Source organism: Nestor notabilis, unplaced genomic scaffold (genome assembly GCF_000696875.1).
Source record: "Nestor notabilis isolate BGI_N333 unplaced genomic scaffold, ASM69687v1 scaffold8726, whole genome shotgun sequence".
In the NCBI taxonomy this organism is placed as follows: Eukaryota; Metazoa; Chordata; class Aves; order Psittaciformes; family Psittacidae; genus Nestor; species Nestor notabilis.
In genome coordinates, this window is record NW_009931432.1 from 67,713 (window position 1) to 84,369 (window position 16,657).

At 42.8% G+C, this 16,657-nt stretch overlaps 1 protein-coding gene across 1 annotated transcript in view; it reads right to left on the reverse strand.

The window, feature by feature from the left end:
* Positions 1–886: 886 nt before the first annotated feature.
* The window catches only part of ALG9 (ALG9, alpha-1,2-mannosyltransferase), a gene marked incomplete at its 5' end in the record, with an annotated part of 28,290 nt that continues 12,519 nt past the window's right edge, over positions 887–16,657 (reverse strand). The window contains 5 exons of the mRNA XM_010015889.1: positions 887–1,151; positions 10,691–10,821; positions 14,499–14,628; positions 14,931–15,078; positions 15,455–15,584. Of these exons, the coding sequence (XP_010014191.1) occupies positions 1,028–1,151; positions 10,691–10,821; positions 14,499–14,628; positions 14,931–15,078; positions 15,455–15,584 (663 nt within the window). The remainder of the gene's footprint in view (positions 1,152–10,690; positions 10,822–14,498; positions 14,629–14,930; positions 15,079–15,454; positions 15,585–16,657) is intronic.

The window sequence follows — 16,657 nt, forward strand, 5'->3', positions numbered from 1 at the left end:
TTGTGTAGCCTTTTGGGAAAAGGAACTTCTTCTCTGCTCCATCTCATGCCATGTCATCCCTACAGAATTCCAAGGATGTGAGTGAAAACGACCCCATCTAGCTTCTGATACTGCATGTTTTAAAAATGGAGCTATAATAAATACAGCATTGCTCTGAAGCATATTGGACTAATGTAACATATACTGTCTATCCTCCTTCTCCTCTCTGGATATTTCCAGAAATTTCAAGATGCTGTAGTCTAGAAGTCAGAGGATATTACGAGTATCTTTAAAAAACTATTACAAATAGCAAACAAACCCTTGGTTTCACAGATAAACCCCCCCACTCTTGATTCCATTAAAACAGATAACTGATCCAACTCCTAAGTTGGAGGGGTTTTCTCCCAAAACCACATCCTTGAAAGTGTCTCCTGGACAGAGTAGCTTCAGGCTGTTTCTGTGGTGTGTGCTACTTCATTCCTTGAGATTCACTGCATTTCAGTTAATTGTCTCTCAGGTGTTTTCCTCTTTTCCCCTCATTTTTGTTAAAAAAGAAACAAGATCCTAAACGTTGTTACCTGAAAAAAATTCCACAGGAGAATGTGAGCACTACTTAAGCAGATGAGGACAGTGGATGTAGGGCAGTGGGAGAGAGAGGCTGAGCTGGATTTTCCCAGTGCTAGATTGCAAGCTGGAGTAGAACCTCACACTGCCATTCCTTTTTCTTTTCCATCTTTCTCTTCTCTGGTATAATATATAATAACACAGGGAGCAGCAGGGATAATGCATTTGTAGGTGGCTGCTGGATTTTCAAATGGTTTCTTACCAATATGTTCCGTGTAGGCAGAGCAGAGACCTGACACTGAGAACTGAAAGCAGATGATGCACCCTTTTTACAGCTGGAAGCTTGCAGAGCGAAATCACTTCATGGGAAATCTTTGTTAATGAATCTTATAAGCACAGTCTTTCAAAAAGGGGACTGAAGATGGCTTAGGCAGCTGTCCAAGAGTGTTAGCAGATGCCCTTGATTTGTTGCCCAGGTGAGTTGCTAGCCTCCCATTTTTTTCCTGGTTTGCTTCAACCTCCGAGCTTTCAGAATAGTATAGTTTGCATACCATGTGTACTGTTCTGAGAGGAGAGGGATGTAGAATGCACGCAGCAGCTTTGAGGACCTGAAACCAGAAAGGAAAAAACAAATCATCCTTAAAGCGCTCCTTTGCTAGTATGGTCAAAATGGTACAGATGAGGATTTGCAGAAGATTTGGGCTGGTGAGTCAGAGACATGAGGAATGCTAATGGTTCAGGCATATGAAGTCCAGTCCCATTTTCTCCTTGTCAGTGGGACCAAAGCTGGTTTGTACCAGCACCACCAGCTTAAGAGCAGCAGTCTGACCAGTTTTTCCAGCATGCCAATTATCCATTCCAGTAGGATTAGGAGGGAGAGAGAGCAGGAAGGTCTTGTAATTATTGAAAGAAACTCAGATCCTAGATATCATTGTCCAAAAAGCAGACAATACAGCCCTGTGGGTCTTTGGTATCACACAGAGAGGTAGGCCTCCCATTCCTCAGGGCACACTATGAAGGTGGAAATAGCAAGGCTGCATTTAGCTCCTGGCATCAACTCTTTTCTGTCCAATCTTTCTGGCTGCCTATTCCTCTGCACATGTCTGGAGAGCAGACAGAGGCTTTGACAGGGCACTGGCATTTTGAAGTTTTGCTCTTGTGTTGAAGGTATTGAATTAAAGAGGGATGAACTGCTCTAAAGCCTACAAGGGACTCTGCCGCAGGCTGCCAGCGTTCACTCCATGCCCTGCTAGTGCTGGGAGCTGGCATTTCACAGCACTTTGCAACAATTGGACCACTGGAGTACTCAAGCATGGAGGGTTTAATGGCTCCATCAAATTAGTAGTTTTTGTTTGGCTGCTAATTGCTGGAGCTGAGCTAGCTGAGTACATTTTAAATGCATGTATTCTCTTACTGAGCAAACTAATAGTACAATCCAGGTTTAAATGTGAAGCAGACAAATAAAATGTCCTTCAGCAGCAACACTGAACCTTGCCAGAAGCTTCAAAAATTGAGCAACTTATTGAAAGCAGGGCTGGAGCAGAATCTTGCTTACTCTGCGTTGAAGGCGCTCTCTTTAAGATCAACTTGTTGGTAAACTATCGACCTTTGACAGATGTAACTCTAACTCCATCCACATAAAGCATGGAAAAGCAGCAGCAGCACTCAAATCTGATTTACAGCATGCTAAGTGGTCAGGGATGGTACAGATCCAGTATGTACTTGCTGGTCACTGCAATTCACACAGCTTTGCTGGTAACACAGCCAACATTCTGGACATTCAATTCAAGTCACTTTTTCAGAAGAAAGCTGAAATGCATTTTGTTCGCTTACTGTAAGACAGCACTGGGTATCTTCCAAAAACGGAGCCTAAGAAAACAATGGCAGGAACTGCCACTGTGAACTACATCTCCCTGGAGGCTTCTAGGGTTCTTAGCCATACTGTAATTCATCTGAGAACAAGCAGCTCCTGATCTCCTGCAACTTGGAGTAAAAGACAGTCCAGAAAAAGACTGGTGATACCTACTTGCATTGCTACAGCACCACTCAGTAGCAGGGTCCTGTTACATAAGATGCCATACAAGCACAAAGCAAGGCATTTTTTTCAGTTGAAATCTTCCCTCTTTAAACAAAGTGACAGACAAAACAGTATTCTTCCCACACTGGAGAGGGGAAACTGAGGCAGAAGATATTATCTACTCTCAGAGAGGCTGAACAAGTATGAATTCCTAAAATTTACAAGCCCTTCTAACTGTGAGACTGCCTCCTTTCAACATCCAGCATCTTGTAAGCCTGCTTTTTGCCAAGCACTGGGCTTGTGCTTTAGGGTATGAAAACGCTGATTGCTTCACTTGGAAGAACAAAAAGCTCAGTGATAATGCTTAGGCTCTTTACAAATTGTAAAGCACCCAGCAAAGTTTCTAAATAAAAGAATCACTGGAAATGGCTGCTCTTTGTGAATTCCTGAGGTGCTGGAATCGGAACATGTTCAAAGCAGAATCTCTTAGTAGCAAATAACTATGCAGAAGATGGTAATTTTGGTGTATTCTGAACAAGGAACAGTTTTTGCAGCTGTCATTTCCTTGTGCCTAGAAATTGGAGGTCAGCCCTCCCGCCAGTCACTAGAGGCAAAGGCATCCCTTTGAAAACAAATGCTTGATTTGCCTCCTCCATCTCTTGTGGCTAATGAACATCATGTCACTGCTGAACTTATTCTGGCATCTCCTCCTCTGAGCCTGACAACCCACCATTGCTACCATGGCTGCTCTCTCCAAATGGTGTGGTTTCACTTCAATTCCCTTTAGCAAAAGGGAAAGAAAAGAAAGAAAAACAAGGAGAAGTGACTGCGTTCCAGCTGCTTGGGATGCTGTTTACAACAAGGAAAATGAAAAATAAGGTAGAGTACCAGCTTGCTGCTACCTCCTAAGAAAGGTACAGAAACTAGCCCAATTCCCCAGAGCTCAGGATGTGTGCTTGGGTTAAGATGAAGTAATCCACTGAAATAGTCTTGTGTGGTTCAGCTCAGGGAGAGAGAGGAAGGCAGCACCTTCAGCTGATGGCTGAGGTCCCAAGTATACAATCTGTAGTACTGAAAATGCTTTCAGTTGCCGAGTCCAGACATAGAGCTGACAGCACTCAGACAACAGCACCCACTTCACATCCTCCCCTTGGCCTGGATGCATCTACACATACTGGCTGCTTGCCCAGGCCAGCACTGTACGACAAAGTGGGCACCCAGGAACAGTGGGTCTGATTGCTGCAGCAACCCAACTAACCACCTGTATTCACTCTCAGTGCCAGTACCTCTCACAGCTCTGCAGAAACACCACTGTCCTGTCTCTACTTCCTCCTCTCTACACTTTTTGTGAGAAACTCTCCTTACACGTTTTACTTCTTAATATTCTGAAACACAGGCCCAATACAGCTCACATGGCTGTGCTCATGTGGTCTTTATGGCCTATGTTCAGAATGTGCAGGATTCAGCTTTTGCTTTCTAGAACAAAAGGATATTCCAGGAGCTGATAGTAGCAAAACTATCCTCCCAGATAAGCCAGCTTAGTGTAACCATCCTGAGCTTGCAGACAGCCTGAAACAACAACTCTGAGCAACAAAAGTTCTCTACATGCTCTTAACTTTGCTGGTAACTCAGCCCTTACTAGCAGCAGTTTAAATGTCAGTGTTCACTGCTTCAGTTTATATCAGCAGTAAAATGGGAGAACACTGTTCGTAAAAAGGAGAGGCAGGAATGACTGATGGGAAAAATACTGAGGGTGGAAAATTATGAGAAACACAGAGCAGAACGATAGGTGCTCTTCCCACCAGTGGATGTCATACATAATGCCAAGGCACTCATGACAAATAACAATACAGTGAATGAGTATATAAAGGCCACAGCTGATCTATAATCCTGTACTCCTCCCCCAAAACAAATATGTGCTCCTGGAATAAAGAGCTGTAAGATTCATTTAGCCAGAAGAGACCCTAAAAGTGAAGTTCACGCTGCTCTTCAAGGTGAAATGATGTACTACTTAAACTGTCAAGGAGTTCTTGGTTTCCACCAGGTGTTAGTCAGGCTGCTGGTGCCATAGAAAAATGACTCTTCACTAACAAGACTTAGAAGAGTGAAAAGGGAAAAGTTTACACTGGTTCCAGTCTAAGGACACAGGATAAAAAAAGGCAATGTAAAAAAGAGGCATCTGAAAATTAGTAATATTTATGTGCTCAGAGAATCACATCTCACACAGAAAAACATGAAACCCTGAATATGACATGGTAAATGGTAGCAGCAACATACCTGCTTCACAGCTATAAGGTCAGCCCTTGCATTTGTTCAGCGGCAACCTTCTCACTTGAAAAGAGATTCAGACTGGACACAAGCACAAAGCTGCTCTCTCTGCTGCTGGTAACTACACACTAGCAAAGCCCTGGATGCCTGCTTTCAGCAGCAGCAATAACAGAACCATGGCTGCTGATGCACCTACAGCTCAGGAAGTCATTACTGAGCTTTAAATTCAGACAGGGAACCTTTACCTCCTGTCACCTTGCTTCGTCAGGCTCAGCAACCTCAGACAACAGATGGCACATGGAAGGGGTTGGGATGGCAGATGACAGTGAATATATATAATGTTCTATTTGCATTTGCTTCTAAATTTGTCCCCCAGAGACCATGAGTGTGCGTAGCCTTAATCAGCATAGAGCTCCAAAGCGACATGTCAGTGTCAAGGCCACAATCACTCCAAGCTGGGTAGCCAAGAGTACAGTGGCTTGCTACTGGAACACTGATGCAGCAAGGCTCTTTCAGTGGTGGGCTCTAGGCTGGAGCTAACAGGCAAATTCTGCCCAGCTCCTGCTGTGCTTCAGACATGGGAGATATCCCATGTTCTGGGGGAGGGGTCTGAATTCTTTTCCAGTTTTTTTGTTTCTAGGGAAGTGACTGCAGCATCACCCGAAGAAGCTCCCAGTTAGGATAGAGGAGCTCACTCACCAGTAGGCTGAGAAGAACCAGAACCATTGTGCCATTTGGTACTAAGGGTATTTTTGTCAATTACCTATTGGACTTCAGGAGAAAGCAACTCAATTCTACTAATGCCAGTGGAGGCTCTTTGGGAATGGAAGCAAGGACTGCAAAATGAGTATGTTCACGTTACCCCTCCCATGCTCAGACTGACATGGGATGGAAGCAGTTAGATAAATGCAGTGGTGGGAGATTCTTCCAAACTGCATCTTGTAGCCTGAACTTCTTACCCCAGAAACAACAGAATTCAGAAAGAAAAATGAGAAGAAAGAAGAGAACGGAATGGTAGAAACAAGAGGCAGGAGGAAGTCGAATGTCTGCCACATGTGCAGGACCTAGTACCTTCTAACTATAGGCATACACAGGAAGCTCACGATCAAAGCTCTCTGAAAACCCATTAATGTTTGCATTTCCTCTATGTGTTAAATTTTGTACCAACAATGCACCTAAGAAACAATTTAGCCACTCATAAAACAAAAGTAGGGAAAACATGTCATGTAACATGGAATAAAGCACCATTAAAGGGAACGAGACAAAGTCTCTTATCAAACCAGGGTAATGATATGTTAGAACAATGTGACCAATCATTAATTTTGCACTAAGAATATTTTTTTATTGAAAACCCAAGCGTTTGGAGCAAGCAGACGGCTCAGCGTAAAGAGCTGGAAAATATGTGCCCCTCAGTGGGAAACTGTAATATATTTCCCCTTTTCTGTGCCAGATTCGGAGTGCTCAGCCAGTATAGAATTAAATGGACCTTGGCAAAGCAGCTTCCTGAGGAGCGTAATTAGCTGGTGGCTTGGAGTGCTCTCTAATTCAATTAGCAGCACCATTTATCAGAGCCAGCTGAGATTTACATTTGCACTTGCTGACGTCAATGTGAGACTCGCGCTGAGTCCCAGAAGCCTCCAGTTCAGCAGGAGTGAATTGAACTGCTGGGGTCATTTATTTTCAAAGAACAAGAGCTGGAATTTGGTTTTGGGTGGGGAGGTGTTCAATGGGTTCCCCCCCCCACCCCCCAAATGCTCCTTGCTCTGCAGTCACTGAACTGCAGACCTGAAAACTACACTGGCAGCTTCCCTCGCAGCTCGGTTCAGAAGTAACATTTCTGTTCCTCCTTCCCTTTTGTAAAAAAGGATGCATTTTCATAGTGCTTTGTACTTCATAAGTAGCAGGGGACATTTCCCAATTATTGTGTGGAAGCAGGTGCTGGATTTGAGATGTGCTATTCTGCTGGGCTGGAAGGAGGGTGGTACATGCTCAGAAATGCAAACAGCATGGATGCATCTTCACTGACTCTACCAATAGAACCATGTGTCTGACCCTGGTAAGAACCCTCCCCACAAATCTGCTAGCTCTGGGATCCTTTCAGCTTACCAATTTTTTGGTTACAACTGTGTTACTGCTACTCTCTTGCAGCTAAACTCCCCAGAATGATCAGTTTCTGAACTCTGAGAGAAACAGCTCTACCTATCATCTCAAATTAAAATGAAGTGAAACCACAGAAGTGGCTTTGCTGGGATTTCCTTATCTTCTCCATTCTCAGGCCTGCCAACAACTTTCTAAACTCATAGGAGTACTTCCTGCACCCCTGAAACGGTCTCAGGGCATCACTGGTACCCTCAGAGTACCTTTCAGCTGGATGGAATTGGCAAGTCTCAGTGTTCCCCCTCTGAGACTCTGCAGTGCCCACTCTGGCAGGCTTGGTACTCTACAGACTTGGGATAAGGACAGAAGCAAACAAAGCAAGGGCTGACTAGCAGCAAAGGAGACTGCTGCAGCCACAGACAGAACAACACACTGGTAGTACTTGCTTTACAAATGAGGTTTTCTAATCTCAGCAAAAGGACAACAGCTAATGCCTGGGTCTGCAAGGTGAGACAGACCCTGGCATCTCACTCAACTGCTAGGCAGATTTGTGATTACCAGTGGGCTAGCTCATCTGTCAGCTGCCAATCTACTGCAAAACTTATGTCATTTCTTCTCCTGAGAATTGCCTGGGTCCCATTACTTTACGCAAGTTACAACTCAGCAACACTCAGGGGGAAAAAAATAAAGCAAACAATGCTGTCTTATTTTAGAAATGCTATGACGCATTCAGAGAGAGGAGCGCAACAGACCGATTAGGAACATTCGCCATGGGATACCTCTGCATAGATGTTGCAGCAAAACTGCAATACTCAGATGCGAAACAGTGCATAGGTATTCACCTGCCACTGCTGTTACAGAGTTGAAGCTCCTCACTCTTCCATTCACTGCCAACAAACTCTTGGAGATTAGTGGGGAGCTAATGAACTTTTGGTCCAAGTGGGAAACTGCAACACAGGGAAAGTTTAAGAGACCTGGACAGAGTCATGGCAGCACCAAGTTTCAGCTGAACACCCGAATCACACATCTACCCCACCTCTTCTCCAAGGGCCAAATTACAGAAAGAAATTTAAAATACATGACAAAGGCAGGCCATGGTTTCTGGCCTACTGTCCTTCTTCGGGGGGAGGAGAATCTGTCAGACAAGCAGGGTGACAAGATGGGGAGACACTGCTGGTTCTCTCAGCATCAGTGATACCCCCCAGGTAAGCACATGCCCTTCTAGTCCTTCACTACCACTGTGCACTCAAGCTGCCCCACCTGCTGACTGCTGAAGGGACAGAGCCCAGCGCTCCAAACTGCAGGAGTTCTGGAGGTACTAACAGCAGGACTGGAAATCAGACGTGCTGCTATGGCAACCTGGCCTCCTCCACTGGTGAAGGCACCACACCTCCCCTCTGCTCCAGCTGTGAGCTGTTGATAAGGAACAGCATGGAGAATTTCCATGCAGCACAAGAACAGGAGCAGAGAAGGCTGACAGGCGACACCAGCCGGGCTAAGGGTCTTACTGCCTGATCTCCTCCTGGGACATGTTCTGCAAACCCTCTTCTATTCCAGTCTCCCACTAGTGCAACAGCATCTTTTGTTAAGGAGGACACAGCAGCTCAAAAGATCCTCTTCCCTCTCCATCACCTTTAGATGAGCTGTTCTAAGGTCTTGCCAGTTACATAGCCAGTGAGTACGCTGTGCTTTCCCCACCCTCAGTATTCTGCCTTTACATTATTACCACGGTCAGTACGCTCTGAAGTTTCAGCATCTCCCTGTGACTCCCTGCTGCTCCATAGTGAGATGCTACCTTTGCAACAAGCCAAGCTATTACTTCCAGTGGTAACAGTCACATGCACTCACAAGAATCAACATCCCTGTACTGAGTGGGTTACCAAATTTTGGCTGCAGGCTTGCAGAGACACTTAACCAACAAGAAACATACAGCTTAGGAATCTAGCTGGAATTTAGATCTAAATGCAGCACACAGTGTCATATATCAAATCAAAATGATTGCAATTTGCATTGCCAAGCTTGGGCATAACTTACCAGCCTCAGTCTGGCAGGAAGTACTTTGACAGCATTTCCCCTAGAAGCACAGAGCTGCACCACCACATCTACCCACATATTCAGCCAAATTCCTGAGAAGCAAGCTAGATATTTGTGCATGGCGGGATGCAGGGGTTTAGCAGTAAATAGGGAAATTCCTTAGGCCTATCAATTTCCCCTAATAAGGAAGGGGGAGAAGAAGAAAAATGTCATAGAGTGACTAGTGGAAACAGCATTAAAGCAGTGAAGAGAGTAACAAGGACTCAGTTCAGTACTATGTGTTTAGCTCCAGCTTAACTCCTTGCACTGATTCCAGTCAGCATTACAGCCCCATGGTTAAGCCAAGGTAGTTTAAAGGGTCACTTGGACCTGAGTCAGTACCTCTGATTGACTTCAAAGGACTTAAGATGAGGTCCAAACAATCAAAGCTTGGCTGTTCAGCAGAGGACAGCAAGATAAACCAGCTTTAAAAAACACATGAATGTGTCTTAAAAGCAGAAATGCACATGCAGGGGTATACGCTTTGCACAAAGAGTCCTTTGCAAAACTCTTACACAGATGCTTCTTCTTTTGCCTCATTAACAAGACTCATTGGCCATCTCATTCTCCCTTTCTAAAGTCCTGCCCAAATATAACAGCAGGTCTCTTGGAAAACATAGTTCATAAAAGACCTTGCCAAAAAACTTGTTTGTGTCAGCAAAATGGGAACATGAGAGCACTTCTGGGAGTTGCTCTAACCTTATCACTCTTTCTCACTGTTCAACTGCTTTTACCAGCCCTCCTCCCTGGAGGGTCCTATTACTAGGAAGTAATAAGGTCTCACATAAAAAAATAGGAGGGAAGTGAACTCTGTGTTAGTTTTTGGTTTGGGGTGGTTTTTTTTGGTTGTGTGTTTGTTTGGGTTTTGGTTTGGTTTTGTTTTTTTTTTTTTAACAGAGATTTTTTTTTACAGAGCTCTCCTGTTATGACACCTAAATGACCAGAGTTTTAAATGACTTTATATTAACTAACGATCCCCTTACAGCTGAGAGTTTCTGTATTTGCAGGAATGTATTAACAACATTACCAGTCTGACAACCCTGATTCCACCCCCTGTTAGCCTGAAGAAGAGCAATTTCAATCTCTGCTTCTCACAGAAGTTCCTGTTCAAACATAAAAGCAAGTTGTTCAGTGAGCAGCAGAACTAATAAAAAACATATTCTTACACAGGTCTCTCCCATGGATTCCCTGATGCCTAATAAAGGTGTGATCCTGCTGACTTGGTGAGACTGCCTCCTCTCTCTGTCTGCCACCTTTCATAAAATTTTAAGAGCTCATACTCTTTGAGACTGACTTACACCTGCCTTGAATTTGGCTGAAACAAGTCAGCAGATTACAAAGTCTGTTGGAAGGAGACTACACCTCATCTCTTTAGAAAGCAAAACAAAAAACATTACTTCAGCAAGAAGTGAACAGGGAGGATTCTTTCCAAAAACATTCCTCCTCACCACCCTTCTCACCTAGCTTCACCCTCTAAAGCAACCTAGGTCATCAATTTTGCAAGTAGAAGTTTGACAAAGGTTCCACTGTAGCCAGAAAGCTGCCTTTACTGGAAACTAGATTACAAGCTAGCATTTGCCAATGTATCTTTCCCCCCGCGTGCACAGTTACTTTTGCAAGCGGATAACTGAACAGAATTAGTTCTCAGACTTGCCACTCTTCCTCCCTCCCTCTCAAATGTGTAAAGCATACCTGGAAGCATCTAGGAATGGCTTGTAGGCAATGGTTACCCAATCTTCTTTGTTGGCAGAGTACCTTGGCTCCCTTGGGGTTTCAGCTGCTGTATCCAAGTCCACCAAATAGTGGCATTTAGAAATATCAATCTGCAGAAAGACAGACATTCTTGCATTTTATTTCCTGTAGGCTTCTGGTTGTGTATGTTCATTCATATAAGCTGTTACTTACAACTGAGAAGGGGTTCATTTTCTAGCAACAGGTGAAATGCTTCATGCAGGATACATGGTAAAATATTTTGAATATGTTTGCAAGTAAAACCTTTGTGGGGGAACACGAACTCCCACTACTGGACTGGTCACAGGAACAGAGTTCTAGGGTCCCTCTCTGAGGAAGTACCACTTCAAGGAAGCAGCATCACAGAAATGATTTATGTGTGTGACTGCCCAGCTAAATGAGCTGTGGGCAGTGTCCACAGAAGACTCACATTATGCAACCTTCTCTTTCCTGCTGGGGAAAGTGCTCTTGGATATGAACAGGATGTACTATTCATTTATATGAATACCCTGTGCCCTTTCTGGCTAACAGCCTCCTCCTCACAGGTACCCCATAGCTGTTGAGGAATAACTCTGACAAGACAATGTAAACTTTCAGCTACAAAGATGACTTGAGCTCCTAGGAGGACAAATTTCCTTTTAATAATATCCATCAGAGATAAGTTTCATACAAGGTAGTCCAACAAGAGGCTACATTGTGTAGAAACCTCTGCGTTGAGCTTAAGACATCTAGAGGAGAGAATAGGTTGCAAACAAGGGATGAAGTCCTCCTGTTGAAGATTTAATTGTCTTTAAGTGATCTACATCACATTTTCAAAAGTGAACTAATCCCAGGCCTAACACATGTTTAAATTGTACCAAGGTAGCTATATTATTACAAAGCATCCAAAAATGAGCCCCTCATGGATGCAGCAGACAGCAACAAGGCTGAGCTTTTACTGGCATAATGATATTCAGCCACTGGAGCAAAGCAAGTTCTGTAAGGTGGATACCAGATGGCTCTGTGGCATCAAAACTGAGTGACAAATGAAATCACACCATGGGAAACTCAGCTGAGGAGAATGTTGAATCCACTTCTTGCACTGTATGAGAGAACATTCCAGGCCCTGAGAGAGGTTCTGGCTCATTAGCAGAAAGATTCCCAAACCACTAACCAAGTTCCTCTCTAAGTGATGGAGAATCATTCAGAGAAAGACAAGTTACTGCCTCAAGCTCTAAAGCTGATCTCACTTCTGTCATTTTAAATGCTCCCTAAAGGGCTGTTTCCAGTGCACAGGGATTATCTGCCAGGTGAAAGATTTCCCTTCTACCACTGCCAGTAGAGCAGAGTGCATTCTTACAAGTTACACTGAAGCTAAGGATAATATTCATCCCGGTCAGAGAGCAGACAAAGCACCTAAGCATTTATTTGGGGATTTACATAAGACTTCAGCAGTGTACAGAACTTGAGATGTTTCTTTGTAGAAAGAAGTCAGTCTTAGTGAACAGAGCTGCAAGGGCTTACATCCTGTCCTTTTCTATTCGCCTTTCTCCTTTTCCTCCTCTCAATCTTTTTTTATTCAATGCAACCACTATGCTAAGTGGTAGAGAACTAAATCTGATCACATCCTGAATAACAGGAATGGGCACCATTCAGTACAGAGATGGAGCTAAGGGCACCGCCTGCTGCTGTACTACTCTAGCCAAATGTCTGTCAGTGGTGTCTGGATGGATGCTACCCTGGCCAGCCAGAGTACAACTGGAGCTTGTCTGGTTTACCACAGATAAAGTTCAACTGTTTTGAGCAAAACCAGAAATGTTTTACTGATCAAACACATATTTCAAAAATGAGACCAAGCTTCAGGTGGTTTCTACCACTCAAAACAGAGCTAAAGAGAACTGGAAAGGAAGTGCAAATAAAGTGGTTCAAAAACCAAAAAAATTGCTCTGAAGGCAGGAGTTTTTAACAATTTCAACTTTTAGGCCTAATCTACTATTCCTGCTTGGATGCATCCTTGTAAGAAACAATATTCCTTATCTCTTTCTTAGCAGTTTTAGAGACAAATGCATCTCCCCAGTAGGACAAGTACAAGTTAAGTGCTGTTCAACATGATTAAGGAAAGAAGAATTGCAAAACAAGAAGATCAAATCACTCTTTTCCCCAGTGTCTCATAGCAACAGAAACATCAAGATTTACTCTTCAATTTTCAAGCAGAGCAGTAATAGATACTTGCACTTGAAACTGAGAGATCAGTCCTATTTCTGCAGCCATTAATTGGTTTTAAGCTCCATGGCTCAAATAATCCTTTTGAACCATTTGTTTTCTCCCCTTTAAATGATCAATAGACTCATGCTGATTAGATTTATTTGCTATGATGGTCCTTTCCAGTGCTTGGTAACTTTCTATTTTTTAAAGAAATCTGGGTATGTTTGCACTTAACAAGCTCACTAAACTCGAAAAAAAGATCTTGTTCTCTTGGTGTTATTAGCAGGGCAGAAGTAAGAGTTTTAAAACTCCATTTAAAATTCACATTTTGTAGCTAATTTCTAACGTCCTAGGCCATTTTGCTTGCATAAGAAATAATAAAATTGTAGGGTGACATTAAGAAACAACCATGAAACAAAAGTGTGTTTTGCTCCATTAGTCACAGGCTGCACACCAGCCAGCTGTCTGTGCTAAAAATATGCCACAGTTAAAGATTTGGTAAATTAAATACACTGCAGTAGACAGCTTCTCTCAGGTGGGAACACGCCTCCTTCCCATTTCCAGTAACTACATAATGAGGCTCAAAATAAGTGTGCTTTAACGCAGAAGACTGATCCCTGCTTTTACCCACAAGATTTGCTCCTGCGTGACAGTACAGTATCCACTTCCATGAGCGGATCGCAAGTGCTTGTACAATGTCTTAACATGCCAAAGACAGGAGCCACATAATGAAGCATATGTTTACTGCCTCAGCCAGAACAGACCCGTTCATGTAAATCAAAGACCTGGTCCATTACATGTGGGTGCTTCCTATATACTGATAGACATACCAAAGCTACCCTCCAAGGTGCTAAGAGAATGAAGAAAAGATTATGCATTTCTTGGCAGTTCCCCCCATTCAACCCTCTGGACAAAAAAAGAAAGGATGACTAAATACCTGCTGCACTGCAAAGAATATTTAGTGCACTGCTAAGATTTAACCTGCTCAATAATTTAAAGAAGTCAGTTGACAATAATTTTAACATATTCATATACGTGTGCACTGGTTTTGCTTAGGTAACACAATACAAGCTGGAAAAGTAAGAAATTAATAACACCAGTATATATTATTTTAAAAGACTCCCATTGAAATCACTGATGCAATTGTTTCAGTGAAGTTCCAAATTAAGTCCTCCTTCTCAGTTGCAAATATGGTGTAAACATTTATATTTAAAAAGAAAGGAAAATACAAAGGAAAATTTCAATCCCTGCTCAGTGACAAACATTTTCTGAGGGGATTTCAAACTACTCATTCAGTTCACTTTCCTGTGATCACAGTAATACATTATACTAAACCCAAAATTGCAATAAGTAGGAATTATTACTTCCACTTCTTTTTTATTATGTCTTCAAATGAAATATAGGCAGATGAAATGCAAACAGAAACCACTCACATCAATGGGGAAATTTCCAAGTGCTGCAAAGAGCCCATTTTTTGATGTAACTTGTACAGTCCCACAGAGACAAAATGGGGAGACCTAATCATAGGCATTATATTAATACAAATTATACAGTAAGGTAAAGAAAACAGGAATATAATCCTTACATATCGAGATGGCTCTTCCTTGTTGTGGTCATTCATATCAGTGGGAATGATCCGTGTGGCCACTGGTCCCTTGGCAAATGGTTTTGGTAACTGGCCTCTGAATTCTGAGAGGATAAACTGGAGCTGCCAACTATAGAGAACAGTGTCAGAAAGCCCAGCAGGAAAATGCAGGAGATAGTAACATTTTGTATGGAGAAAAGCATAACCAAGGACATTTCATTCCTAGGCAGACCTGCTGGAGGAGCACTCACACTACAAATTTTCAGTAGCTTGTGGCCAACATAGTCTGATGACAACAAACTTCAGAACCCTTTGTTTTGGATATGCTGGTGTCATAGGTTACTTGAAGGTTACTCCCATAAATAATTCTTATGAGAAATGCCCCTTCTTATGAATGTCACAAAGTTGTACCTTTTATATTAAATGACTTACTTATCTGGCAGGAGAAAGCTGCTTGGAAATCTGTGCCATTCCTTTCCCACACAGACATTAACCGGTCTCCCCTCTGGCACAGTGTGAATGCTTGGGTCAGAAGCAATCCTGTGAAACTCTGGGTAGAGGTCCAGGGGTCCATGGTAGCCTATGGAAGGCAGAAAGCTTAAATAAAGCTAAAGAAATAGGTGATATTTTCATGACTGCTTTTGAAAGACTACAATAAATTGCTCATACATGACTTTAACTGATAATTTCTTGAATCAATTAATTGGCCTATGCTAAAAAGTGCCTGGATTCCAAAGCTCGCCCTCATTTTAGCAGTGCTTGTACTCTACCACCCTTATTCATGTTCTCCTGTCTTGACTGACAATGGCTACCATTAAGCAAAGAAATAATGATGAAATGAGAAGGTTCACTGTATGGCTTTGATTCAAGAAAGTACTTAAAGACCATATCTTTTTAAACTAAGATTTGCCAAGACCGCTACCCAAGAAAGCACAGAACAAATCTAATATACCAACCTCTGAATAAGGCAACAGAGCGTGACAATGACAAAAGGCCAAAGAGAAAGACAGTCCCCAGAGCCAGCCAGTTGGAGGAGACTGTGTAGTGTTCCAGACGGTAGCGCTGGAATATGAAGTGGTAACATTTCTGAGGAAATATTAAAAGAAGAGAGAACATAAAATTACCCCAGCTGTGGTATCTTTAGCAAAATCCTGGTTTTCCTAGGACCTTTCAGCAGTGCCTGCACCTCCCACATGGTCTTTGATCTTCATTTTTTCACTCAGAACCATAAAAAACGCACAGAACCTCACAAGGTTCAATCACATTACTTAACTGATAATCTAGGGTACTTAAAGATGTTTTCAGCTCTTGTCCCTAGGAAAGCCTCCAGTCAAGCTTTAAAGTGTTCTCTACGAGGGCTCCAGCTTGGTTGTTCCCAGGTGAACCAGTAGCAAGTGTCCCTTTCAGACACTGTGTAGAACATCCCTACACAGACAGGCCTCTCTTCCAGCGCTGGACTGACTTCCTCTCTAAAAGAAGTTCCATGACCCAGATTTACTGAGTGATCTATGGTTGTTTACCCTGTCTGCACAAACTACAGCTTTGAAGTGGATAAAAGAACACACAGCATATTCTGCATCCACCTTTAAACACAAGCCACTGAAATTATTGAAAGGTAAACCCTTTAGGTTTTCCTAATTTAAAAGCCTTTCTGGGAATATCCAGGAAGAACAACATCCACACTTGGCTTGGTCCCTCCCTCCTGCTTTGCCTTTCTGCAGGAGTGATTATTCACTTCCTATTCTAACCTTGTTTCTGTTCCTCGTCTTGTTTGCATTTTTCTCATAAAGGCCAGATCCACATGGTTTAGAGGAGTAGACTCTGACAACCTTGTAGTAGTGGGCAATCATTTCTGAATTCTCAGCTGGATACTAAATACTGGACAAAATGTCATCAAACTGTTAAAATATGCAGGACAGAAATAATATACCATATATTTTCCTAAAGCCATATTTGGTAAAGGTCCTAAATCACCACCCTCTGATGAATGTTTTGATAGCACATAGCAATTATCAGCCAGAGCAATGAAACTGATGATATTACAGAGCTTGATCCTGTAAAATATAAAGACTGAAACTCATTTGAGGTGCTCCAGCTTAATACTGCAAAGCATCAGCAGTGATGGAAGATCAACATCAGAATAGCAACTGACGAGGGAA